Source organism: Peromyscus eremicus, chromosome 3 (assembly GCF_949786415.1).
Source record: "Peromyscus eremicus chromosome 3, PerEre_H2_v1, whole genome shotgun sequence".
Taxonomy (NCBI): Eukaryota; Metazoa; Chordata; class Mammalia; order Rodentia; family Cricetidae; genus Peromyscus; species Peromyscus eremicus.
Window position 1 is genome coordinate 129,383,179 of NC_081418.1, and position 27,820 is coordinate 129,410,998.

Genomic DNA, 27,820 nt, shown 5'->3' on the forward strand with positions numbered 1-27,820 from the left:
AAATGGGGCAGATTGGGGTGCTGGCAACTCTCAGTGTAACCCCAAAGGGCCTTAAAATGTTGTCAGTGCTGGCCTCTTCCTGACATGGTGCAGGTGCAGTACCACAGCATCCTCCACGAGAGCAAGGTCCGCACCTTGCCTCTTCAGAACACTGACTACATACCCATAGGGTGATCAGACTGCAGCTGCCACAGAACGGCAACGGGGGCTCTGCAGGGGGTCTCAGGAAGGAGGGCCACAGCCACCCCACAGATGCAGCTCCTGGATAGGTACCTTTGAGCATTTTCACGGCCACTGTGGTGTATCCTGCTCGGCCTTTTAGACGGAAGGCTGTCGCCTTGACCACCTTTCCAAACTCTCCTTCTCCCAGGGTTTTCCCAAGAACCAAGTTCTTCCGAGGAAATTCCCACTTTGGATCCTCCTATATTGGGGTAGAGACAGGGACCATTAGCAGAGAAGGGAGACAAGCATGCTGGGCAAAGCTGAGCAAGAAGGCAAGGCCATTAAATACTAACCCCTAACCCTGCCTGGACAAGAGTCAGAGAGCTGGTCATCACCTGAGTCACACCCATCACTTCACAACTCCATCTACTGAGGACACCATGGCCAGGCCAGGGAGGCCATGAGTGAGTCTCCAGGGGAAGGGCCTGCATTCAGTATCTTAACTCGCCCTACCCTTACTCCACTGAACACCCCAGGACCAGTTAGTCTCAAGTTCTCATCCTCCTTGTGTGGCTGCCTGATAAAGAAAGGCACCACTGAGCCCCTACGGAAACTCCCACCTGAAATGTGAGGCAGCTGCTCCTCCCACGGCCTGTCCCATGAACCCCACTTTGCTATATCCCCGCTTCAGGTGATAGGCAAGCCCCCGAGGGCTTGGGCTCCTGAATGTCTCTTCCCACTGCTGTGCCTTTACGTGTTTGCGGCTGCCATTTTTCTCTGGTATTTGGTATGGTGTGTGTGTGTGTGTGTGTGTGTGTGTGTGTGTGTGTTGCCCCACTGTCTTTAATGTAGTGTGATTATCTCATGGAAATATCCTGTTCTACTGGGCATTTTAACTGTGGATTATTATGAAGACAATTTCCTCTTAAGCTGTACTGCTTAACTGAAGCAATGATTTTATACAATAGTGTTAAATAGAACTTTGATTATTAAGGGTTTTTAATAAATATAGTAAGGGATTATGATAGAGGTTATTTTAGTGGAAAATACAGGTAAAGGTAGGATACAGTGTTGCCCTCACCCCTGGTAAAGCAGGCGCTGAAGAGGATAGAAAATAAGAACAGGGAAGTATCATGCAGCTGAGACTAAGTTTCTCTTGAGGAGCCATATAGACGTGGCTTAGGTTTAATGATTAAGAAAAACAACTGAGTCCCAGAAGCTAGAATAGCTCAAATTCTTTCAATCTTAATGTTGGGAGATGTCTTCATAGGTTTTGATGCATCATAGCTAAAACAAACCTTTAGCTATGACTTTAGGTTAGGGTAAATAACGACTTAAGGTTAGGTTAAGATGTTTTTGTTAAAGGCTTTGAGGTAAAAAAAAAAAAAAACCTTAAACAATTTAAAGGATATGGAAAACACGCTGTTTTTTATTTTTTATTTTTTTACTTTTATTCACTGTAATCATTCACTTAAAAAATGTAACCACATTGTAATTTTTATACTGCTTGGAAGATTTTACTGGGGTATATAAGCTGTAAGGGAAAAAAATTAAGAATATATAAAAGGGATACATCCGGATAGAGGTAAGAAAAGGAAGGAGAAAGAGATGATTGAAAGACCCTAAAGATGTCTGTGCGTGCGTGCGTGCGTTTTCCCCTTTGTCACCGGCCCCAGAGAGTTAAGTTTTGCCCCACTCACTGTGTTCTCACTGCCTCCTCCATCCATGTCTGGGTATTCACCCTGCACACTGCTGCTTCCCTGGAACTCTGGACCTGCACTTCATTACGATCCCCACACTCTCTGCCTCGCCCCCCCCCTTCGCCACTTCTCAATAGAGTGGCCTGTTGAAATGCTACAGAAAGTGGCCTCTTCCACTGTTCCTACTTAAAGATAAAACACTTGACTCTGTGTGTGTGTGTGTGTGTGTGTGTGTCTGTCTGTCTGTCTGTCTGTCTATGTGAGCACAGGACTCATTGCTCTCATCCCTTGGAGCTTCTGCTCACACCTCTCCTGCTAGGTAGGACCAAGCCCACACTCCCTGAGACCTCACGGCCCACATCTCAGGTCCCAGCCAGGCCCATCTAAATCAGTACCTGTCATATCCTTCCTAGACAAGCCTGCCTTCACAGCCTAGCTTCCCACTGGAAGGTGACTGTAGGAGGGCAGGGATCCCCCTGCTGTTAGTCCTATGTGGCAGGAGACATAGGCAATGCCACATCAACCATTCGTGGGTGCCTCAGGCAGTAAAGAAAGCTCATGTGTGCTGTGGGATGTTCTGTATAGCAAATGTGTTGCTCTGATTGATCAACAAATAAAACACTGATTGGCCATTGGCTAGGTAGGAAGTATAGGCGGGACAAGGAGGAGAATAAAGCTGGGAAGTGGAAGGCTGAGTCAGAGAGACACTGCCAGTCGCCATGATGACAAACAGCATGTGAAGATGCCGGTAAGCCACGAGCCATGTGGCAAGGTATAGATTAATGGAAATGGATTAATTTAAGCTGTAAACAGTTAGCAAGAAGCCTGCCACGGCCATACAGTTTATAAGCAATGTTAAGTCTCTGTGTTTACTTGGTCGGGTCGGGCCTGAGCGGCTGTGGGACTGGCAGGTGAGAGAGATTTGTCCTGACTGTGAGCCAGGCAGGAAAACTCTAGCTACACATGTGGCCATGTATCCAACACTGTCCACCTACCTCTTGGGGCCCCTTACCGGGATCTTGAAAGAGTCCACAGACACCTGGTTCTCCATGGAATCCAGTGAGGGCCGGCGGGTCCCCGAGGAGGAATAGCTGATTGGGAAGCCCTGGGCTGGCCGGCAGAAGGTCATTTCCGCGGAAGCAATGGGCGGCTTGTGCGCATGCTTGTGGTAGCGGTGGATGCAGAAAGTGGACAGCAGGACCGAGATGATGAAGGAGAAGAGGACGGCAGCTGTGATCACTGTGCGGCACAGCTCGTCACACAGCGGGCCTGTGGCGGGCACAGGGACGGGTTTCAGCAGCCTGGCGGAGACTGCGCTGTGGTAGAGGTACAGCCGTGCTGGCTATCCCAGACCACTGTTCACCCTCTCACAGCAAACACGGGGCCAGAGCATATTGCCCGGGTCAGACAGCAGAGGCAGTGTGTCAGCCACACCAGCTGTACCGTCTTCCTGTCACGAATCTGGATGGTCATTGCAAGATGGTAGGAAGACAGGAAGAAATATCAAAGGCTCTGAACAGAGAGTCCTAGAGTGACTCTAATACCAGCGGAGTGTCACAGTGCCAGAAGCCAAGCAAGACCCTGTACAGGACGCTGACCAAGTCACTGTGAAGAACTGCTTTTCTGGTCATCCTTCATTGAGAACTTGTGCCTAGAAGATGCTATATAGGGGCTCTATTCATAGCTGCACCAAAGGGTAACTGAGGCCCAGAGGGGAGGAGGGAGCCTCCTGGGGTCTAAGGGCCTCCCCCCAGTCTCTTCCCTTGGTGGACCTCATAAACGTTTGCTCAAAACTCTCTTTGGGGTTTGGAGAGGTCCAGGGAGTCCTGTGTGGGGCACTCCTTACCCTGGCTGTCCTCCGGCTCACAGAAGCACTTCTTCTCGTCAGGTAAGCAGTAGCAGGTACCATAGCCAGCTTTAATCCCCCGGCGCTCCCCTGGCTCGTGTCCTCCAACAATGCTGCCACCTGAGGACATACGCAGCCGATTCAGTCTCCTGGTGTGGCCTGACACTTCACGGTCCCCAGGTTGTGATAGCTTTCTCAACTTGCGGTCAGTAGCTCAGGCCCAGCGAAAGCTCAGAAACTCCTTCACCTGGGCAGGGGGTTCAACACAGTGTCCCCCTACACTGGCTATGGAAGTAGGGGAACCAAGACTGTTTAGAGGTCATTGTTGAGGTCCCAGAAGGCATCATCCATGGCTATCCTCCAGTAATGGTAAAGATGTAGGAAACAGACCAAAGGGAAGGGCCCTGAGCTAGCAGAACGTGGACCACAGCTCATGAGTCAGCCAAGGATAGACAGGTCAGGCTACAGAGGCCCAGTCTTGGGGAACACAGCGGCAATCATTCAAATGAGATGGTAGGAGGAATGGTTTGACACATCCTGCCTGGTTGAACCTACTATTTTTTTGGAGGTGGGGGGAGTATTTTTCAAGACAAGGTTTCTCTGTGTAGTTTTGGTGCCTGTCCTGGATCTCGCTCTGTAGACCAGGCTGGCCTAGAACTCACAGAGATCCGCCTGGCTCTGCCTCCTGAGTGCTGGGATCAAAGGCGTGCGCCACTGCCGCCCAGCGAACCTACTATTACACACTTCTGTTCTTCGGTGCTGAGGATGAGCCCAGGGCCTTACATAAGCTAAGCTGGTACACAGCCATGGTGCTATACCCCAGTCTAGCTTGACGCATCACAGATAAACGTGGCTTCAGACTGTGTGCGGGTGGGGGCTGGAGTTTCCAAGCTCTCCGCTGCTGGCTCTCTTCCCTCTGTCCTTCCCTGTACACTGATGAAATGCATCACCATGGGCCTAGCGTAGGCTTACGGAGACAGTCCTGGGGGCAAATGTTGTCGATATCCCGGCTCTCCACAGCATCACAGTGGCCATCGGGGCAGGTCCTGATGCTGGGGGAGCAGGTAGAGAAGTTCCTGGTGATTCCTGTGATGGAACACAGAGCAGGCTGTCACCTCACATGGGCATTCCTATCATTGTCTAACTCTGTCATAGTCCCCCGACGAACCCTGCCCCTCTCTAGGGGGACAGAGAAACCCCCAGAGTGAGAACTACATACACGTCAGGTATCAGCTGAGGAATGATGGGACAGAGGGGTCTCCCAAGGACTGAAATACTGGGGAGTTCCAGGACTGCAGACAGCCTTCCTTTAAGGAGGCCACTTAAAGGCAAAGACCTGTCAAAGCTATACTGCCAGTGGGAGCCTTATAGTGCTAGGCCCACTCACGGGAGGCAGGTAACACCGCCTGGCTGGGACCTTCTGGAAGAACCACTCTGCCCCTGTATACCCCAGCTTTGATCTAGACCCTTCTAATCCCAGAGTGAATCCAACTGAGGAACTCCTGGTTTCAAGGTGGCAAAGCCCTCGTGACCCCATACCCTGCCTTCTCTGTTGGCACTGGTTCCATACGAGGGACAAGGCTCAGAAGACAAGGGTTGGGGGAGTTCATTGCAGGGACTGGCCGACCCTGCAGGAACCCTTATCAAGCGGCCATCCTCACTCCCAGTGACAGGCAGTGCAGGCCCTCCCGCCCTCCCCCAGCTCTCAGGCCTACCTTTGCCATCTCCCTGACGCCACTCACATCTGCCCGTGGGAGAGCCCAGGCCACCACACTCCTCACAGTCAGGCCGTCTCTTGTTGCCTGCACAGGATTTGGGGCAGTCCTCTTCTTCAGCAACATCTGGGAGTGGCAGACAAGCCAAGGTCACAGGGGCTGATGTGGACCCAGTCTCGAGACCTCACCCACGGACGGAGTGTAGCCGTTCCACCCTGCCTCTGTAGTGAGGCTCCATGGGTTCCGGGGTAAATAGAGGGTCAGATGGACGGGGCTGGGGTGCCAGAGGCAGAGGCAGGTACTTGTTATCCTCCGGTCTGGGGAGTAGATAAGGGCGGGAAGGATGTGAGGGTGACCAGGCTCAGCAAAGGACACACAGGATGACTGGTTACACCGGAGTTTCAGAGAAACTACAAACACCGGCTCTCTGTGATCGTCCCCAATGCCCCACCCTCCATGGATCACTCACACGTCCCCTCCACTGTGATGAGCAGTGAAGCCTGGGCCTGCTGGCGGGTCTGCTTGTCAGTGGCTACCACCGTGTACTGATGCTCGGCACATTCAGGTCGCTGCAGGGCCTCTGTGTCATTTACAAAGAGGGTCCCCGAGGTGTCCTCAGTTGAGGTGACCACGCCTAGAACGCTGCAGTTGGTGCTGGAGGGATGTAGCTTGTACTGGACGGAGATGCCACTGAACTCCTGGCAGTTTTCCACACAGACTTTCCCAATCTGGGGGAAGAGAAGGGGGATGGCACCAGTACCCCTTAGCTAGTAGCTGGAGAGGTTCTTGGGTAGACTGAGTGCCAGGATGGTCCCCAACTTAGCCAGGACAGCGACCTTCTTCAATGTGCAGTATTCTACATCCTCTGAAGCTACAGGCCCACCTACCTGGCCAACTTTCTGCTTATGGATACCGACTCACCAGACACCCACACCACTGGGAATCAGGTGAGAGGGTCACGATCCTTGTCTAGTTCTCCTAACTGGTAGAGCACTGCTCCCTAGTCACGTGACTGTAATGTTGTCACCTGTCCCACTTGAGGTCAAGAGGCCTCTTTAGGGATTCTGGAAAGAGACCCCTTTCTGAGGATGCCTGGCTCTGGGGCCAGCCCCTGAGCCTTCACCTCTTAGCCACTCCAGTGAGCCATGGTTGCTAGGAGATGCAGCACTGGTTCTGGATGTGAGGCCCTATCTACAGGTGCAGAACAGGCCTACAACAGGGCCCGCGTCGTAAGGCCAGGAGCAGGGGCAGGTGCCCTCTAAGCCACACTTACACCGTAACAAACCAGCCTCCTGGTCGATTCAGTTTCCCCTATGAAGAAATGTTCACTTCCACCTTCTCAGACGGTCCTTAAAACCATCCAAGGTCCCTGGGCTCAGTGGGGTTTTAAAAAACGATGGGGACAGTAAGTCACAAGGACAATGCCTAGGGCTTCGGAGTCTGTTAAACGTAGGTGCATCTCCCTCCAACTGATGCCTCTAACTCCTCCTCAGGCCCCAAGGTTTGTCATCCCCACCCCTGACCTGATGTTAACACGCTGAAGAACGGGCCAAAGGATGCATCTACAGGTGAGTCCCTTGTGTGCCGGTGACAGGAGCAAGTCTGGAGCTGACTGTAGGAATTGGGAAGCCTGGGGGACAACTGGAGACGGTCCTAAGACAAACCAACCTGCTGCAGTTGGCTAAGCCATACACACCCAAACTGCAAAGAAACCCAGAGTGTGCTTGAGAAAAACCAAGCTAGGACATAAATGCTCGTCACTGGCGGCTGTGGGCAGACAGGGACAAGCCCACCTCCTTCCCCATCTTCCTTAAAGAACATTCATGGCTTATTTTCCACTCTTTTAGTTTTTGTTTATTTTAGGGGTGCTCAGGATAGAACCTTGTATGTGCTAGGAAAGCTCTATACCACTGAATCACGGTCCTGGTCTTTTACTTTCCCATGTCAATTATTAATTTTCCAAACACAAATACAAACATCTCATTGTAGTTTCTCTAGCACATAAACTTACAAAAGCAGACGTGACCTTTGCCTTCTCTCCACAGGGCACTACTACCCTGCTGCATGCTCCAATTCTCCCCAATAAAAATTTGCTTTTGCATTGATGGCGTTACCAGAGGCCAGTGGTCCCTCAAACCACTTTTACCACTGGTCAGTACACCAGGAACATCTTTCCAAGTAGGCTTATGTAGGGTTATACTTTTGTATTAGTGAAAATATGTTTTAAAGACACCAAGAAGTGAGATGGTAAAAATGGAGGGGGTGCGCTCCAGGAGCCAAGAAGGAGCTAGGAGCCCTCTCCGGTGAAAAGGTACAAACAGGCTCAAGGATCTACCTTGGAGGCTTCCATGGCTCCACCTATGCTAACTCTGGCTAGGGAAGAGGTGCCATCCACCCACAGTCCTGCCTGCAGTCTTAAGACCCCCTAATCTCAAGTCACATGGTGGGCCATGGGCTCACCTGGGCATAAAGGTGAGCTCCTCTATTCACTGGGAACGAGTAGGCACTGGGTAGGTTCAGGGTGACAGGCAGCACAGACACATTGAAATGGAGGAAGAGGACACCTGTCCCAGGCCCCTGGAAGTCTGAGTCATTGACCAGGACCACCAGCTGCAGGACTCGGCTCTCTGAGATGGGGAGGCTCCGGTTGAGAACCAGCTCTGTAGGGGAGGACACAATGAGACAAACCCAGTTACTATGCTTCAAAGATCATGCCCTGTATCACACATACACTCTCACTTCTACATACAACCCTGCACACGCATGCTACTTTCACTTATGTGCCCAGGTAATAGGCCTGGTGGGCAGCCTTGCATTTATAAGCTGGACATTCTACTGAGATAGATCTCTGGTGTATGTGTGTGTGTGTGTGTGTGTGTGTGTGTGTGTACACACATACCATGTGCACGTATGCATGTGTTTCAGAGATAGAAGGTACACATAGTATGTGTGTGGTGTGTGTTTATATATAGGGTATATTATGTCCTGTGTTTTGATATGTATATAGAGTAAGTGTATATTTTTGTGAGTGTAGTGCGTTATGTGGATATGGAATGTGTGAGTGACATGTTTATTTAACGGTGGTGTGTGCAGAAGTAGCATGTATAAATGGGTTTGTGTAGGTATTTGTGTACACAGAACATGTGCTGTGTTTACATACAGACTGTGTGTGGCTTTGGAGGTGTGTGCTCTGTTGTTTTGGTGTGTATGTGTGTACAGTGTATGCGGTTTTCATGGGATATGTACAGTGTCCTGAAGTTCTGGAAAGACATCACACCATTGGCTCCTTACTGTAATCGTGCATGGTTGCCCGCACAGAGTTGTTGTTGGCCTGGGCCAAGGTCTCGTTGGGTGAGTGCTCCACCCGGAAGTTCTGCTGGGCCCAGGAGTCCCCTGAGAGTAGTGTGCTTGTGTACCGTCTCACCAGCTCCCCAGATGCTGGCACCACATCTGCATCAAACACATGCAGAGTGGCCACCACAGTGCCCTGAAGGAGCAGAGAGTGCCAGTCAGAGCAAGTACAGCCAGAAGACCACATGACCTAGCATAGCCCAGAATTTACTAAGTATGTTTAGCAGAACTAGTCCCAGGGGCAGATGGTCAGAACTGAATCTGTCCCCAGGGCCTCAGTAAGAGTTGTGAGCAAAGCCACAGAACCACTGGAGTTACCCTAAGGTTGTCCAACAGACATTCCCTCCCATCCCCAAACCTGCTCTCACTCCCTAGGAAACTTGCATCTGGTTCCCCCAAGAAGCAACTTTCCCCCTTGCTACTGAGCCCAGGAGCAGCTGCAGAGTCGCATGATGCCCAGCAGGTGGCAGTAGTACACCACCTAGGCTGGTCAGGGCAGCAGCACAAGGACATGGTCTCAGAATCACCCCTCGGCTCCGGCCTGCCTCAGAGGTGCTCTTGTGACAGGATGCCCAGCTGCTACAAGGGAGCAGCCTCCCCTTCCTGCCAGGTCAGACAAGCCAGAATGTTCTCTCTGATGCTCTCCCTGGGGCCTCACAGTTAAGAGTCCAGTTCACTGCTGGCTATCTGGCTGGCAGTCAGCCAAACAGATAAGACAAAGGGGACAAGTAGAAAGCCACATGGCTGGATGGCCAATGGAACAGCTACACAGATCAAGGTTCACACTGCCAACGGAGGCATAGGACAGACCGACAAGCAAATGCAACTGTGGACAAACCTCCTTCCGCTTAAACTCCACCACAGCACTGGCAGTGTCCACACCTCCGGAGAAGGTGGGTGCTGAGTCGTCCTCATCGTACACGGTCACCGGGAGGGACACAGTCACCTTCTCTTCGTTGGCACCGGTGCCCACTCTGCACTCGGCCTCCAGCACATACTTCTCCTGAAGCTCCCGGTCCAGGGCCCAGCGGGTGCTCACCTCCAAGGTGTCTGGGTTGCAACTGAAGGGCAGACTCTCCTCTGTCACCAAGCAGAAGGAAATCCCGCATGACCACGGGGGATGGGGTGTGAACTGTGATGGGGTGTGAACTGGGATGGGGTGTGAACTGCCTTCCTTATGGTTCTACCCAGAGCGGATGACAACGGAGAAGAACTCAGCAGCGGGAACTCTGGCACCCTAATGGCCGTCTGTCCCTCTCTATCTCTGTGGGGATGGCACTCACTACTCTGAATATAGGCTGCTTGAGAGGTGTGTTCACTACCTTTTTTTGTGGCTGGTGTGTTCACTATCTTTTTTTGTGGCTGGTGTGTTCACTATCTTTTTTTGTGGCTGGAGCCCTCACTCACGCAGATGGGCAAACAAGTGTAGACACAGGGTCAGGTGTCTTCTGATGACCGGGAGTGGGGAGGGTCAGGTGTCTTCTGATGACCCCCCTACCTCTGTGGCGGGGTCCGGGAGGGCAGAGGATAGACAGAGAGCCAGCTCCGGGTACAAGCTGGTTATGTAAGAACAATGTCAGCCATTTTTAAAATCACAGATGTGGTATTTGCTCATTTTAGACAATGTGAGACAACATCACAGTTCCATGACTTGAAAACAAATAGTGGGCATCTGGGGCGTGATGGACATTAAAACAGATATTTCTGATGTGAGGTTTGCATTCCTGCTGTGTATCTCCTGGGTGTGTGTCCTGAGATTGGTCTCTCGGGGCCTTCATTTCTTCTACAGCGGATAGGATGTCGAAGGGTGCAAGTCCATTTTGGCCAAAGGGTCAGCCCTCCAGCAAGGTCTCCTGCGCTTGCTGACACCAGCAGAATCCTTGGTACTGGGCTCAACACCCCATATCTAGGTCAGGAAGAACCCACCTGGGTCTCTGTAAGAGCATGCCAGGAAGCTCCCCAATTATCATGCTAATTCCAGCCTCATGCCAGCCCATCCTTCCAACTCAGGGGTCTGTCCTGGTACCTCTTCTCTCCATATTCCACCATACACCACCCTGACCTTGAACCATACCCAATGTACGAGTCAGACTAAACCTTTCAAATGTAAGTGGGACTTCTCATCCCCCCGCCCCCACTTCATAGCTCCCCATGCTCCAGGGAAACAAACCCTGAAATGTTCCCTGATACAACTAACCTGTCCCTGTTGGCCTCTGCTCCTCTCGTGGCTAACTGAACTCCAGCCACAAAAGATCCCACTTTAGCACCCTCTGGTGCCTGAGTTGTCAATTCAGCACCAACCCACCTTGTTTAGCGGCCCCTGCCCTGATCACACAATTAAGAGTAGTCTTCATCACTCCCGGTCCTCTCTGCTTTTCTTTCCTCCTCACTCCTTCCAGAAACCATCCAATTTCCTGGGCACAGCATGGGCTCTAGCCCCGGGCTAGAGCCTGCAGGCAGGCAAGATGCCAGCCTGTCTGTTTCCGGGTGTAGCCTAACCTCCTTCAACAGTATTAGGCTCATGACAGACACTCATGAGATATTGCTGGAACATTCAACAGTGGCAAAAGTGACAGGTGACTCACCCTAAGGGCGTACAGCACCATGCCTGCTGTGCGGCAGGACAAAGGAACAGCCCAAGGCTGGCACTCACCTTCCAGGAGCCTGTAGGTCACACTGATGTTGGGGCACAGGAACTGCACAGGCAATAGGTGTAACTGGTAGAAGGTGCCGGGGGGCCTGTTCTCCCTGATGCGGAAGGACAGGCCCGTCTCCCGGACGCAGAGGTCCTGAGGTTTGAGGGAGCTACACGCTGGGAAGGAGTCATTGATGAAGGAGAAGTACACCCGGGCACAGCCTGGCCAATGACATTCGCCCTCCCGCTGGGTTGAGGACCCCAGGAAGACCTGGAGGAAGATGGTGAGCAAGGGGAAGCCACCGTCTGCAGGGAGAAAAGAAGACAGCCCCTTGTCAGGTGAGGGATGGAGGGTAGGGGCAGGGATGCTGGGGTTCAATGTGGTCCACAAGCCTCAGCTGCTACCTCCCCGCCTCTGCTGCGGGTGCTGAGGCCTGAAGCATCACTAGCCCTCTTATCTGCCTCTCTTGTCATTCAGGTTTCTGTTCAAATGGCACCTCCTGAGAGATGCGCTCAAGCCCTGGGGCTAATGTTTCCTGGGTCCTTCAGGTGAGTGACCTCAGTGTAGGCTTCTGTAGTGTGTACTGGCCAGCTGCACTACCTGGCCACTAACATCGAGTACTTTTTCCACAGATGCATCCCGTGGACATACTTCATTAACACCTAGAGGAAGAATTTCCAGTTAAGCTCTACCTCTGAGGCACCACATCCCAGTTTAGTGAGGTCTAGGCCTTGGCTGAGGCACGCATTTCCCGGTGTCTCGACCTTCCACCTGGCTAGTGGCTCCAGGGTTCTCTTTGCTTGCTCTTAACCTATATTGCATTGTTATGATCCCACAAACTGTCCAGACTGCTGAGTGCTTCATTCCTGACTAGACAAGGTAGTTGTCAAGGATGATTGGCGTAGGTCCTCAGGGAATTGCAGGCTCACAGCACATTCCACCATGGCCTCCACCAAGAGGTTCTCCTTCTCCAGTCTATCACTATGGCTCAGGAGGAGGAAACTAGGGTATATGAAAACCAAGGCAGACCTCAGAGCACTTCCTCCAGGAACTGTCCTAAACCAGTGGTTCTCAACCTTCCTAATGCTGCGACCCTTTAATACAGTTCCTCATGTTGCAGCGACCCCCAACCATGAAACTGTTTCGTTACTACTTAATGCAGTGTTGCTACTGTTATGAATTGTAAACATCTCTACGCAATCCTGGTTGCGACCTACAGGTTGAGATGCAGTTGTACAGATTGTGCTGGCAGGGAACTGCCCATCCCGGGTGCCCTCCCATCTTACAATACTGGCTGTGCTTGTCAAATAGGTCAGTTATTCTACACACCCTGGGTGATGCAGCTCACTCTGTATTCATAGTATTCTACCCTGCCTCTTACTTGTGGACTGGAGCTTAAAGATCAGGGAGGCCATGCCTCAGAGAAAGTGCTGGGAGGTGTGAGCTATCCAGTTCATACTATCACCACCTCATGCCACACAAGCCACTCAGATCCCCCACTCTCCCCTCCAGGGCTAGCATCCTATACAGCCCTGACTGCAGCTCCAGCCTCAGTTTTTTGTTCTGTCTGGGTTTCCATCTGCTCTGCTTCCGTCCTGGACACCTCTGCCAGCGCCAACCTGTTGCAGATGGGGAGGCATGCTTCCTGGGACCTGGTATTCTTCAGCAAGTTCCAGGTCACCCACTAAATTAAACCCCTGGGAGTTTTCCAGCTCCTTAGAATCTCTCTCACAACCTGAACACCCTTAGCATCCCACTGGAAACAGCTTCTGCTCCACATGGAGAGAATGCCAAGTCATTTCGAATGGTTCTCCCAACTCCCAATATCCTCAGGAGGCCCAGGAGTATAGTGCTCCCAAAGTCATGTGGGTCCCTCATTAGACTGGACACAAAGCAGCTGCCTTCACCCCACACCTTGCACCCTTGCCCACAGCAGCCTTAGGGAAGCCATCCCTAGCCACAGACTGGCAGCTGAGGTGAGGGTCGCTTGAGGGCTAGGCCAAGGTGGAGTGGGGATGGGGTGCCAGGCCATTCCCTTACTGCGAATGCTGAGCTGTTCCCAGGAACTGTGGTCCAGGCTCTGGTTGAGGTAGAGAAGGCCAGTGTCCTCATGGATGCGGATCCAATCATTCTCATGCAGCCGTGTGCGGAAGGCGCTAGAGAGATGCTGGCCCAGGCGGAAGCTAGGGACTTCTTCAGGGGCATCCCGTAGAGCATGGACATAGAGCAGGGGTGTGCCAGGTGGCTGGTCCACATACAGCCTCTCCCAGTAAGTATCCTTTGAGAAGTAGAGGCCTAGTGGGGCTGCAGGAGAACCAGAGTGTGAGTGGGGGGGGGGGAGGAGAAACAGCTTCTTCATGCCCCCCCCAAAAAGATTAATTTTTAAATTCGAATCTTAGCAAGAATTTTTCACCTCTAGTCCAAAGAACACGAACATAGGCAAACATGACTGAAAATTACACATTAAAGCAAAGAAAGAAAAAGGAAAAGCGGGGAGAAAGTACAAACCAGTTGCAAAATAGTCCTCAGCTACCCCAGCGTGATGAGCCCCAGATCACACATGATCCAGGAGTTCAATAAGCTTCTCAACAAGCCATCTGGAGCCAGAGGACATTTCAATGACACGAGACACTGCCAGACAAGCTGGCCAGGCATCAGTCACCAGAAACCAAGAGGGCACTGTATAGGAAAGCGATTGATCTTTATTGAAATATGCTCTTAAATATGACCCAGCAAGTCCACTCCATTTATCCAGCAGAACTTAAACCACCCATCCGTCAAGCACTCTAATACTACACGGCAAAATGACTTCAGGCAACCAAGAGCTGGAAACACAGATGCCCTTCAGTGGGTATTCAGAAAGGCAAACTGGTACATCCATGCCATAGAATCCTAGGGCAGTAATGAAAAGGGATGGACCTTGTTAATCCTGTCCGGCTGAGGCAGCCAGGCAGAATGAACACTCATGGCTGGGATCGCAACAGGTTTCACGTGATTATTAGGGCTGTTAGGTGGGTACAGGGTTGACAGCGTGGGAGTGGCAGATGGAGAATTTGGGGGGAATGTGAATATCTTATGTCCTGATGAGGAGACAGGTCATGTGGGCATAATCTAGTTCCTAACCCTGCACAGTTAACATGCATGCCTTTCAATCTATGATGGCTAATCTTGTCCACTTGATTGGACTAACCAGCACCTCAGAGCTTAGTGAAGCACACATACACTCTGGGTGTTTCTGTGGGGACATCTCCAGAAAGGATCAACTAAGGAGGGGATCGGCCCTGAAATCGGGCTGCACTGTTCCAACGGCTGAGGGCCTGGATGGCCTAACAGGAGAAAGAGAGAGCCAGGAATCTGTTTCTGCTTCCTGCTCACCAGGATGTGAACTGCTCTGCTCCATCATGCCCTTCCAGCCAAGATGAACTTCAACTGTTAGACCTGAGGGGTGGGGGGGACCGAGTCCATGACTGTCTGACTAAAGCAAACTGTATTTAGGACTGGCCAGCTGGCGGCCTCTCCCAAAGTCGGGATTTCAGAGAGTAGCCCCTCACTAGCTTTTGAGGTCCCTTTTATGGGGACTGGTTAGGGTTGATAGAAAACAGCTGTCGAGATAATTAGTTCTTAGCACCTGGACAGAAGAGTGAGGGACTCGGGCCTCAAGGTTGCCTGTGGGGTAGGTAAGGGCAAGAATACATCACGCAGAAGGGGAATCATCAAGGTATTTTGGAAGACACTTTTTTTTTTTTTTTTGTAAGGCAAAAGGGCAATCGTCTATCACAGGTTTAGGAGTTTAGCAAGGCAACGGGGTGGGCATACATCAGGGGCTACAAGCTCCAGTGTTGAGTTTAAAAACAGTTTGCAGGATACATCAGGCTTAGGAAAACACTCTAGTAAATTACAGGGACTTAGTAACAATGTATAACAACGTAGCTCCCTAACAACCTAGCTCCTGTTTTGGTTTTACAAAACCTGGGCCCAAACATGTTTATCTCCTAAGTTGTTTCTGCGTACTGTTTTGGTCACAGCTATGGAAACTTACAAGGTGAAGCAAGATTCACTGAAGTACTAATCAGAGAGGGCTGTGGATGTTGGCCTTGGCTACAGCTCGGGATGTTCTGCTGATTTTGTTTACGTCCAATAACTTTCAGGATAGTGTTTTCAAATAGCAAGAGCTCCTTAGAAGCCTTGTGCACGCTGATGGTCAGAATTTGAAATGGCATGGGTGCTATAGAAAACACAGTAGGGTCCCCCAAACTACTTAACATAGCCTCCCCGTAGGATCCAGCAATTCCATCTGAGTATCATTCCAAAGAACTTAAAATCCCAGAGAGTTAGACATCCATCTCATGGCACCATTAATCACAACTGCCAAAGGCGGATGCACCTATGGATGGGCACAGAGAATGTGCAATGTACAGCACACACATCATTCAGCCTTAATTTTAAATGAAAGGTATTCTGATACTGTGCTGGCTAGTTTTATGTCAATTGGAACAAGCTAGAGTCATCTGAGAGGAGGAAATCTCAATTGAGAAAATGCCTCTGAAAGATCCAGCTGTAGGGCAAGCCTATAGAGCATTTTCTTAATTAGTGACTGATGGAGGAGGGCAAAGCCCACTGTGCATGGTGCCACCCCTGGGCTGGTGGTCCTGGGTTCTATAAGAAAGCAGGCTAAAGTAAGTCATGGGGAGCAAACCAGTAAGCAGCACCCCTCTATGGCCTTTTCATCATAACCCGCCTTCACCAGGTTCCTGTCCTGTTTGAGTTCCTGTCCTGACTTCCTTCGATGATGGACTATGATGTGGAAGGGCCAGCCAAATAAACCTTCTTCCCCAACTTGTTTTTGAGCAGTGTTTCATCTCAGCAATAGTAACCCTAACTAGGACAAATGCCATTTGCAAAATCCACCCAAGGGGTTGGAGACATGGCTCAGGAGTTAAAGAGTTGTTTCTTGTCAGGCACTTAGAGCAACAAGAAAATAACTATCCAGACCTAAGCTGCTGCTTCTGAATCACTTGGCTGGAGTCACAGATAGAGGCCAGGGAGGTGGGACTCTGCTAGGAAGCATGGGACAGGAGACAGTGTCAGCCAGGACAGTGGTGGCCTGACCTGGACGGGGGAGAGGACTAAAGAAGATGTAAGTTCAAGAAAGAGAGCGCTCCAAGTGGCAGGTACTAACAGGAAGTCCAGCTTCTCAGGGCTAAGAGATCATGACCTCAGGAGCCCTGTCAGAAGTTACAGGTTGAATGAATCAGCTTGTGGATTCCAGACAAGACCGTGGACTAAATCTGGGGTGACAAAGTGCACCATGTCTGGTAGACTTGGGGCACTGACTTGGGCAAGGGCTATACATTCTGTGTCTTATTAGTTTCCTCCCTGCTCTCCAGGAGATTAAGCCCTTCCTCTTCACTGGGTTGTTGGGAGCAAAACTGAGTTGATGGACGTGAAGTTCTAAGAACAGCGGCTGCTGCCTGCTGCCATTCCAATCATCTCCATCCCCACACCTCTATCTCCATTACCCACCATCAGCACCATAAACACCTGCACGATCATAACCATCATTCCCATCTTCTCTACAACTATCAGCATCCCTTCCAGACCTGTCTGCAGAGTCCACACCCAGTACAGCTCCCAAAGCTCCCCCCACATCATCCCTTTAAATCTGCAACCCCCACCAGTACAGAGCGGAGGGCCTCAGTGTGCAGCATCCCTGTCAACACTTGTCTTACTAGGCTTCCAGAGGAGGGTGGCTGGTAGCAGCTGGACAGAAGCTACCTGGTATGGGGGTGGGGCTGCTCCTGGCTTGGGAGTCCCTGCTCTCCCTGCACACCCAGGTATGGTCCTCACATGTCCCATCCCCTGAGCTGGTGCTATAGGATATCATCTCTCCCGATCATGTTGGTCCTGCTCCCCCAGGGCTCAGCCCTCCAAAGCTTCACATTGTCAGCGTTCCCTGCTGCAGGTGGGGCAGGGGTCTACTACACCGCTGAGGTTAGGGATTAATTGGTTACTGGGATAGCCAGACCCCAGAGCTGTCCTCTATACACAGACCCAGCCTTCTTCCTTCAAGGAACGTGAGCACCAGGCTTTATCCAGTAGGCACTGCGGCTACCACCTGCATTTCCATACCCACCCAGACCAGCTGCAGTGGCCTCACTGAGATGAAGGATGCTCCCACCCAAATGTGATTTCCCAGCTGCTACTGACTTAATCGTGGGTCTTGCTGGCAGTTTCTTCCGGCTTCTATACAAAGGAAACTGCCAATTAGCTTACAATTAATTTCTTTCCTAGGGCAAGGCCTGGCCACCCAAGTGGTCTAGAGATGGCCGTGTGTGGGAGACCAGGCCCCTTTAGCTCCAGGGCTCTCCCTAGTACTTTGTGGCCTTAACTACTGCTGGTGCAACCAGGCCAAGGCACTACCAGCTTTGGCCCTGGGGACTCTGGGCTGTGCAGCTGTCCCCCACATACCCAGCAGAACAGCATGACTCAGAACATGTCCACATGCTGCGTGGCCACCCCACATACAACTCATGATCCTTTTCAACACTCCATCCCAACACGCTTTGTGCTACCTTCAATATTCACCAGTGAGATTTCCACAGTGCCGTTTTAAGCACATCAAAACACCTAATGATATTAGGATTCCCATCTCACCGAGCAATAAACCAAGACAGAGGATGGCCCCAGGCCACACAGAGTGATTTAGGACTTAGCCACTCTGGCCCAGGCTCCTTTGTTCAGTGACAGCTGTTCATATAGTGCTTTTGAGAAACCGGGTCACAGAGATCCAGGCCCGGGGCCATCCATTTATATGCCCGCAGAAAGAGGCTGAAAATGCCACTGTGTGGAGATTCATCCATGTCTTCCCAGGTTCTCCTCAAAAAGGCTGATGCCCCTTGAAGTTTCTTTGGTGCTTATAAGCTGGCTCCTGTAGTACTTCAGTGAGATGAGAGTCACAGCAGGAGCCCCCCTAACAAAGTGGGGGCTCAGGAATGTGAGACCAGGTGGAGTTTTCTCAAGGGTGCCATCCCACCAGAGGTTCTTCCACGGAAGAAGCACCCACAGGTATAGAACCCAATGTTAGGCTTTCATATGCCCAACTCACTAGACACAGGAGAACTGACTGAATATTGCGGAGTCCTAGCCTTTAATGGCCAAAAGGTCCCTGAACGTGTCAGAGGGTGGATGCTGCAGTCAACACAGAGCGATTTCTGCTTCTGTGTGGGTATCAGGCCTACAATCTACCACGTGTACAGAGGCACAGCTCCTGAGGAAGATGTACCCACATGTGATAATCCTGCGTGTGGCCCCATGTGCCCAAACTGCAGGGATCTGCTCTGGGTGAGGGGGAAGCTGGAACGTTGGGCAGGTCAGTGTGTCCTGACTGAGGTGCAGCAGCAGGAGGCCGCTTTGGTCTCTGGAGCAGAAGCAGTGGGCCTCTTCTTGGGAAGGGGGTGGCAGATAAAGAAGCCCCAAGCTTGTGCTCTGGAAGAGAGTGGAGGATAAAAGCCAGAGACCTCACAGGAGAGGTTTCTTGTTTTGCAAGGACCTAAGGCCAAACACACTGGAAACCTGGGGTCCCTGGTATGGCAGGGCAGGCCATTACTGAAGGCCCATCACTGGTATCCATAGCTTGTGGTTGCAAACCCTGAGCGGGAATGCAGAGGAGAGGCCACTGCCTCCGCACAGGCCACCGTCCCTGCAACACAGCTCTGGCCAGCAGCATGACATCACAGCAGCAATTACCGTAATCAACTTAGACCAATCTGCCCAGTTATTTTTAGTCTAGATAGAGGCAGACCGAGAGGGCAGCCCTGGCTTCCCAGGCTGCCAGTTCTCTTATTGGATGTGGGGCAGGTCTCTGGTTTCCAGCATCCTCCCCTTCCGCAGGGAGGCTCCAGGGCATCTGCTTCTCCTGAACGAGCTGTAAAGCCACTGTTTCTGGAACAGTTGTGCTCAACGTGGCGCAAGAGTCCTGGTCTCCTGAGAAACACAGACACTCAGTGGGCAGTGGAGACTCAATGTCCATCCAAGGGCATCAATGTCAAGAGAATTCTCCTAACTGACTGCGATGCTACTGGATGAAGTGGCTTCTCAGACATGCCTGGCAGAGATGACAGGTCAAAGGCACGCAAATAAAAAATGGCCCCAAGTGTTCAACCCTGGATAAAGTATTTTTTATACCATGAGCTCTAAGGCTCAGGGAACATTGAGGAAGAGTGAACAGAAAGAATGTAAGGGCTATAAGATAGGGACAATGACCCCAAAATACTATTCTTAGGGCATGACATTGCCATTGTAAACACAACGCAGCTGCACATGCCTACGTGTCAACAGTCAATCACGGAGCAGGCACAAGGGGCCTTAGACTTCCCTGTTGAATTACTAACTTCTGGTAAGATTCTTCTTCTCTTTTTTGGGGGGTGGGGGGTTTCAAGACAGGGTTTCTCTGTGTAGATTTGGTTCCTGTCCTGGATCTCGCTCTGTAGACCAGGCTGGCCTTGAACTCTCAGAGATCTGCCTGCCTCTGCCTCCTGAGTGCTGGGATTAAAGGCGTGTGCCACTGCCGCCCAGCCTATTAGATTCTTAGGGAGGGAAAGTTCCTGTGGTAAGCCCACAGACTCCAATGGATAGTTTTAAACCCAGGGCATCACAGAAGGTCCTGGTTAAAGTCAGTGCACAACAAACAAACAAAACAAAAATATGGGAAGGGACCTGTGGAGTGTTGTGATGACAGGGATGGGTGGGAGACAAGAGAGGATGCTGGATTAGTAAACAGAATGCACTACATACATGTATAAAACTGTCAGCGAAAAATTTAACAAAAACAATGGCCAAAGGATCTGGAGAGACGCTTATCCAATAATATGCACAACCAGCCAGTGAGTGTGTAAACAGAGGCTCATCTAGTCTTAGGACTAGATCACTCATCTTTAGGGAAACTCAAACCAAAAGCACAACGAAATACCCATGAGCCATGGGAAGGCTAGAGTGTCCGCACAACAGCAGGAACTAGTAAGTGTCGGAGAGGATGTGGGTGAAGTGTAAGCTTTGCGGAAAATGATGTTCCCTCCGGGGGAAGGGCAGTTCAGCAGCTGCTCAAAGACCAAACACCAGAGCCTTAAGCAATTTTACTCCTGGGAAAACGGAAAACAAGTCTTAAACAGAGGGTCCAGAGGACGTTCACAACAGAATACACACCTCCCCGGATCAAGAGATACGTAAGAGGATACATAGATGGATACATAAGCGGCCGTATCCAAACAAAAGGACGGCAGACTAATGCGTGTTACAGTGAAGGTTAAACACTAATAGAAACTACCCCAAACATTGTACCATTTACACAACATGCCCAGAACAGCAAATCTAGAGATAGAAGTTGACAAATGGGGACAACTGTTTAGTGCATATATGGTATCCTTCGGGGATAATGAGGGTGTGATGGGACTACGAGGGGACACTGGAAACTGGGACAGCCTAAATGCCATTGCCCTAGTCTCTTAAAAATGGCTACCCTTATGCTACGTTCACTTCATTTAAAAGGTTGTTTTAAAAGACAATTCCAATAAACTGTCTCCTCCCTCACCCACAGAGGTTGGGCCCAGCATAGGCCCCTGCTGTGCCCCCCAGGAAAATAGGCAGCAGGGCCCACTTGGAGAGGCCAGTGAACCGGGTAAGGGCTTGTTTGGTTGGCTTATCAACTTGGCACAAGTTAGAGTCATCTGGGAAGAGAAAAACCCAACTAAGAAAATGCCACCATTGGACTGGCCTGTAGACAAGTGTGTGAGGGAATTTTCTTGACGTGAGAGGGTCCATTTCACTGTAGGCAGTGCTATCTCTGGAGAGAGAGATGGTCCTGGTGTGTGTGTGTGTGTGTGTGTGTGTGTGTGTGTGTGTGTGTGCAGGCAGAGCCACAGGAAAGCAAGGCAGTGAGCAGCATTCTTCCATGGTCTCTGCTTTAGTTCCTGCCTTGACTTCCCTTCAGGATGGGCTGTAAGCTGGAAGATAAAATTGCTTACCACATTGCTTTTAGTCATGGTGTTTATCACAACAGAAACCAAACTAAAAAGGGTCCCAAGTCTGGAGACCCCTCTCATCCCCAGAATTCGTACAGTGACACCCCATCCTGGGGCCCCACTCACTCCTCTCTGAACCCCCCAGTCCACCCTGCACTGAGACGGGGCTCTGTGGTGTGATTCTGACCTTCACAACACAGGCAAGGTGACCCGAGGCCCTTCTAAGCTCGGCTCCACAACGCTCTGGGGCTCCACAACGCTCTGGGGCTCCACAACGCTCTGGATCTTTCTGTGCATATGGCCAGGTGCACAGGCTCTGGGGTGCGGCTCTCATGGAAGAGGCTATTCCTGGATGGAGAGGGCATGCTAGCTGTCACACAGGTAGGGCACCTATGCTAAGCCACAGAGACTAGGTGGGGTGCCTGTTACCTAGTACTGTAGATACAGGCTGGAGTGACTAGGGAACCTCAATCTAGACTTTCCAGGGGTCGGCAGCTGTGGACTTGCTGGATCAATCTTCTGCAAAGGTGACCTCCAGCTGACCACCTGTGCTGAGTCACAGCCAGGCAGGGCACTCATGGGGGCAAAGTATGTGCGAAGCACATTAAGCTCATCTTGCCTGGGAGGAGGGTGGTTCCTAGAACCATTTGCTGCTTGGATTGCTGGTGAGCAGAAATGGATTCCTGACTTCCCCAAAGCAGTATGTGTCCCAGGTAAGGGTAGAGGGCCACAAAGGAAGACTGGAGAAGACAAAGCCCCCAAGTCACCCAGAATCAGGCCCCATCTGTTCCTGTCACACTGGCAAAAATGTCTAAGAAATTCACCCACCGTGTGCCCCACAACTCGACTCTCACCCACTCAGAGCATGGCACTCAGAGCATTTCAGGTTTCCTAAATTTCAAGATGTTAAAGTTACCCCCCCCCCTTTTCCTTCCTGGAATTCTAGTGTGAAAATGTTAAGGATCGTCTGAGGGAGTGGAATCAATTTCAATAAACACTGACCAGCATCCCTTGTCTCCTGCTCCAGGGTCACACTGCCCCTCAGGCAGCCCTGAAGAATTCAGACACCAGCACCCCAGGTCACAGAGGGAAGGCCTGGGACCACCATGAGGGGCGTCTGATGCTCCCGAGTTTTGAAGAAGGGGCTCCCATCTGCTAAGATCTGGGCCTCAGGGCCACTGGCACCTCCTGCTGCCGAGAAGAGACTACGCTGTCAGCTCACCAGGCAGGTGCACACCTGTCCAGGTGCACAGTTAACCTGCAGTAGCATCTGGCCTGCTCTGCTTAGCGGAGCTACCTATGAGGCAAAAGCAAACAGAAGTGTTTGCTTGTGGCTGGCCCCACCTGCTCTCTCCTCAGAGCCCAGGTGGTGCCTCAGAAGCAGCCCGCAGGGTCTCACCAGACAGCCTTCTAGGGGCACCGGTGTGCCTGAGAAGGAGCTGCCACAACACAACGGCACTCTTCCCCTCTCCCTCCTCTCACCCCGAGAAGGTCAGGGTTTCACAGTAGATGGCTCAGGGATCTACCGACTCAGGACAGAGTCCAGTCTCAGGCTGAGGGGGATGGTCCCTGAAGCCCCCTACAATAAATCACACAGCTGTGAGGCCTGCTCGGGGTTTCTCCATGGCCGTAGAGAACAGGGAGATGGGTGATGGGGGAGGAAACAGCTGGGGAAAGAAAGGAGGAGGAAGTAGAGGCACAGTCCACAAGAGCCCTTTAGGGTCCTGGAGCCTCTGTGTGGAAAGGCTCTACGTCCTAAATCCCAGGACACAAAGCCCTGGCTGCTGCTATGAACAAAGGGGGGGGGGGGCGCAGCTCAGAGGCAGCTGTACCAACCCCACAACTTCCTAGGGTGAAACGCCCCTTAAGATCACAGAGGAGAGACAGTCTTCACAGACCAGAGAGACAGGGCCCCCGCTGCCATCACCTCCTCTGTGGCCCATGCCTCCCTGCTCTTGCTGGTCGCTGTTCACCTCTAGCTGAACTATACACATTCTCTCTCTCCCTCTCCCAAACTACCAGGTGTATCTTTTGCTGTTAGTTCCTCCTTGCAAAACACCACTCAAGGCTCTTTTCGATTAATACCATCAAGTCATTCACACAGAAAAATAACGGGGAAGGAGGTAAAGTTAGAAAGTATAGCATTGACGGGAGAAGATTGAGGTAAGAGATCAGCAGCCAGGCAGGCCCCAGCCCTTACCCCAGAAGCAATGCCCTCCCCCACAACACACCCCTCCACAGTACAATTCCGGCCACTCATCTGGAAGGAAAGAACTACCGAGTGAGTGGGGGCTGGACTCCTAGGCAACTCTGCCCTTGTTTCCTGGGCATGCGATGGGTGTTTTCCTCCGTCAATCTTTCCCAGTGCCCTAGGGAGGTAGATTCCACCTGGATGACGGCACATGGTTGCATCCCTCCCCTAGCACAGCTCCGAGGTCAAGGCACCAGGTGCCTCAGCAGACACTGTCCTTGAGTGGCTTGTCCCCACCAGCCCTCTGGCTACATACACATGCACCTTCTAGCCATGCCTGGAGTACAGAGGTTCCCTTTCCAGGACAGCTCTGACAGAGCCAGGCCTACTGTTCATTCCTAGCCTATGGGACTCCCACAGTCAGCCAGCCAGTTAAAAGCAACAAGCATCTCATTCAGAACTCTGCTCACACCCAGAGAGGCTCGGGCCTCATGTCTGTGGGGGTTGCTGTACGTGACATGTCACGTAGATATGATATGGTAGTCACGTAGACTAGATCTGGTCTAGTCTTTCTCTACAGCACCTTCTGACAAACCTGAGTGACTTGCCAAGGTGTGAAAAGCAGGGACGCTTCCTTCTCCCAGGTCCCTCTCCATCTCCACTCCTGGAACCAAGCTCCATCGGCCCAGAGATAGGACTTGCTAAAAACTAGAGACCAGGATCTGGGGAATCCTTAGCTTTCCATGGGCTCTAGAGTCTAGAGATTGGGAGATCCTCAGTTTGTTCACCTGTAAAATGGGCAAAAGCAAACCTCATAGGGTTGTTAATGGGATGACGGGGGTAGTTGTTGCTGGTGTTAGCAGGAAATAGGACCAACAAGAGTCCTCTGCCAATCTGCAGAGATGATCCCGAGGGAGGTAGCAGCTTCCAGCTTCCCCTTCCCTTCCTATCCCAGGCTCCATTTCAACAGATACCATAATTTTTAATTAGTTTTTCCCTCCCCTAGCTAAAAGGCCATTAGTACCCCATTAGGTGAATGCATCCCATTTTCTTCACACCCCCAAGGAAACAGTGATTTACTTAAGCCCATTCCTAAAGCAATTCTACAAAATAAAGGCAATTTAGTGAATGGGCTCAGTAACTTCCCTGCTTGCTGTGTGATCTCAGGCCCCACCCTCAGGAGCTCCCTGGCTGGCCCAGCCCAGAGAATAGACACTGAGGCAGCTGGAGACAAGAGAGGAGGAAGGGACCAGGTGAGCCTGGATCCGGGACAATCAGGACAAATCCCCCGGATCCCTTGTGCTCAGTAAGGGAAGGGAGGAAAAAAGAAACAGAGTGACTCTGTGTGCCCCAGCCCCCAGCCCCTTATTCACAAGGTTGCTGGTGTATACAGAGATGGGTCCCTCACACTTACAGAAGGCTGTCCAGAAGGGGACCCTCCCATGACATGGTGCCAGAGCCTTTCGTTATGACAGCTAGAGGTGTTAAGCAAGATGCCTGGCCAGGAAGATGAGGGACAAGAGTCTTGCCAAGTAGCTGGGGCGGAGTGGGAGTGGGGAGCAAGGTGCCCTGGGACATGTATGGGAGCCTGAGAAGCTGTGATCTAGTATCCTTGTCCATACAGTCAAGTTGTAGCTGTACTGAGAAGTGAAAAAAATCCAGAAAATTCTAACAACTTAGAGAAGGAGGCTGCCATCTCTCTAGTTCCAGGCAGGACACTGGGCCCAACAGCAAAGAGAAGATGGGGGAGGGGGCTCGATACTGTGTACGTGGGGGTGGGGTGTCTTTGGAGGACGGTGGGAAGGGAGCCAGGCCATGCTGTGGGAGTACGTATGTGCCCACCGGTCTCTTGAGCGTGAGTTCATGGGAATGGTGGGAGCATGTCTTGATAACCTGACATGAGGGTGCCTGTGAGCTGAGCAAGACTCCCTTTCCTCTACAAACCCAGTCCAAACCCTGGGGGACAGGCCCAGCAACTAGAACACTGTGTCCACTAGAGGGCACAGGAGGCCAAGCTGCTCCCTGTATACAGTGAGGAACCGCACCCGAGCTCGCTAGTGGCAGTCTGGAGCAATCATTGAGTGTCACAACCGCTGCTCCAGAGTCGAGGCTATAGGGCTTCCAAAAAGCCCAATTATTTCTGCCTGGATAGGAGGCCGCTCCTTCCCTCTGTACCACTATCATGGGTTCTTGGCCATCCAGAAAGGGGTGAGTATAAGACAGGGGTCATTGTCACTGGATTCTATACACTGTCTGCGGCCACCTGATTCTATGGGCCAAGGGTCTCACACAGAAAGCCCCCAATATCCCTGCTGAATGCCAGAGGCCAGACCCTTGAGCTGGGTCGCTGCAACTGCTGGAGACCTTGCTAAATTCAGGGCTAGGCGGGTTTGGGGAAGCTGCCCCGCACGTCTTGCTACTTTACTCCTGACTACACACCTGAAGCTATTAAGTTTAAACCCAAAGACACAGGAACGCTCCACACTGTTTACGCAGTCTCCTGCCTACACACCGGCTGCAGCACTGTGCCCCAACACCCCAAGATCTAGCATCACTCTCCAATCTACTTCTTTCACAGGGACGATAAAGTCTTTATTCTATTCCCCTCTCTGCATCCGTCCCTGTGGTGCCAGGAGGCCCACAAATGCAGCCTTGAACTGCCCTGTGAACCCAGTCCCGGCAAGACATGGGGCTAGGGACAAGGTGATCAAGGCCTTCTCTGTTTCCAAAGGCTGCAAAGAGAAAACGCCCTTTGTAAGGAAGGGGCGGACGGTGGTCTGGGCTCCGTTCTGCTATCAGAGAGAAACTTGGTATGTATATTTTCCAGGGGGAACCAAGTTAGGGTAGGTTGGAAGAACTCTTAACAGGTGCAGCCACGGGGGTCAACATCTTGCATCCTTAGGGTTTATTTGGTCAGGGTATAGGGATGAGGGCAGTGACCAGCCTTTGAAAGCCACACCTAATAAAAGGATTCCTATGTGCGTTTGATGCCGAGCACATCACCACACTCGACTCCCGAGTGGCCAGGCCCAAAGCGCTGGGTAAATGTCCGTCCTGGACCCTATTACACCTTCAAACGCCACACTTTCAGGTGCTCCAGCTGAATACCGGGCAGGGCTTAGACCGTGTCAGACTCATGGGGGAAGACACGCCAGAAATCACAGGCTTTTACGTTTTTTAAGACCAGGGCGGCAAAAACACACAGGGAAAAATAACCTTTACCAAAGAGCCTCAGCACCCTTCAGCCAGAAGAGCACAGCCATAGAAAGTGCGGGAGTGAAATGCGCCAAGAAAACCTGGACACAGCAGTCTTCAAGCGCTGGCGCAAGTCGCGGGCTTCCCAGGGTTGCGGACCCCGTCCGCTCGCGGCTGCTCCCCAACGGCGACAAGCTCTGTCCGCTTCCCCCGGGCACGCGGCCGCGGCTGGAGGCGCGACCAGCCTAGGGTGCGCAGCTGCAGCTTTGGTGAAGCACCCACTACGCCGTCCGGCCAGCTACCCGCACCGACCCGAGCCGCGCCCAGCCGGCGGCCGGAGCGCTCTGGGCGCAGCCGCCAGCCGTAGGGACCCGGTTCCCAGGCCGGGAGGCCGCCAGCCGTGCAGCCGGCCGATGCCAGCCAATGTCAGCGCGCTTCTGCGCGCGTCAGCTCCCCGGCTCGGTGCGCAGCGCTAACTTCGCCCCGGTCGCTACCGTCCCAGCCGCCCGTAGGACTCACCTTCGCCCAGCAGCGGCAGCAGCAAAAACAGCTTCAGCCCCAGCCCCGGGGCGCCGGACGTCGCTTTCGCCATCGGCTGTGCGCGCGCGAGCCGCCGTGGAAGAGCGGGCGGGTCTCGGCGGTGGGGTGCGGCGCTCAGCCGGGCCTCCCCATGCCAGCCCGGGCGCAGCGGGCACTGCGGGCGCGTTGCGTCCGGGCGCGACTCCCAGGTGCGGACTCGGAGCCGCTCTCTGCCGCTGCGTGCACGGTCTCAGTTGCAGACCTGCGCTGCCTGCGCCCTGGGAGCGGACTGGGGCAGGGCAGGGCGCAGAGGGAGGGGCAGCGGGAGGGGCGGGACCAGGGGGTGCGGGTGTGTGTGTAGGGGCGGGGCTCCAGGTACTACGTGGGGCAAGGTGGGGCGGCACCCGACTGCTGCGGGAACTGCGATTTCCTTTCTAGCGGAAGGCCAGTTGGAACTGGGTGCATTTGGGTTGTGGTGCTGCTGCAGGT

General features: G+C 52.2%; 1 protein-coding gene across 2 annotated transcripts in view; it reads right to left on the bottom strand.

The window, feature by feature from the left end:
- Ret (ret proto-oncogene) overlaps positions 1–27,587 on the bottom strand; it is a 44,241-nt gene extending 16,654 nt beyond the window's left edge. Inside the window, exons 1-12 of one of the 2 annotated variants that reach the window (XM_059258459.1) lie at positions 27,332–27,587; positions 13,451–13,714; positions 11,428–11,715; positions 9,613–9,854; positions 8,715–8,910; positions 7,884–8,083; positions 5,893–6,151; positions 5,424–5,549; positions 4,681–4,794; positions 3,709–3,828; positions 2,875–3,131; positions 274–421 (exon numbers count right to left, since the gene is read on the bottom strand). In XM_059258459.1, coding sequence (XP_059114442.1) covers positions 274–421; positions 2,875–3,131; positions 3,709–3,828; positions 4,681–4,794; positions 5,424–5,549; positions 5,893–6,151; positions 7,884–8,083; positions 8,715–8,910; positions 9,613–9,854; positions 11,428–11,715; positions 13,451–13,714; positions 27,332–27,404 — 2,287 coding nt within the window. In that variant the 5' untranslated portion in view covers positions 27,405–27,587. The remainder of the gene's footprint in view (positions 1–273; positions 422–2,874; positions 3,132–3,708; positions 3,829–4,680; positions 4,795–5,423; positions 5,550–5,892; positions 6,152–7,883; positions 8,084–8,714; positions 8,911–9,612; positions 9,855–11,427; positions 11,716–13,450; positions 13,715–27,331) is intronic. The other variant, XM_059258460.1, reaches the window with a different exon arrangement.
- Positions 27,588–27,820: the final 233 nt, after the last annotated feature.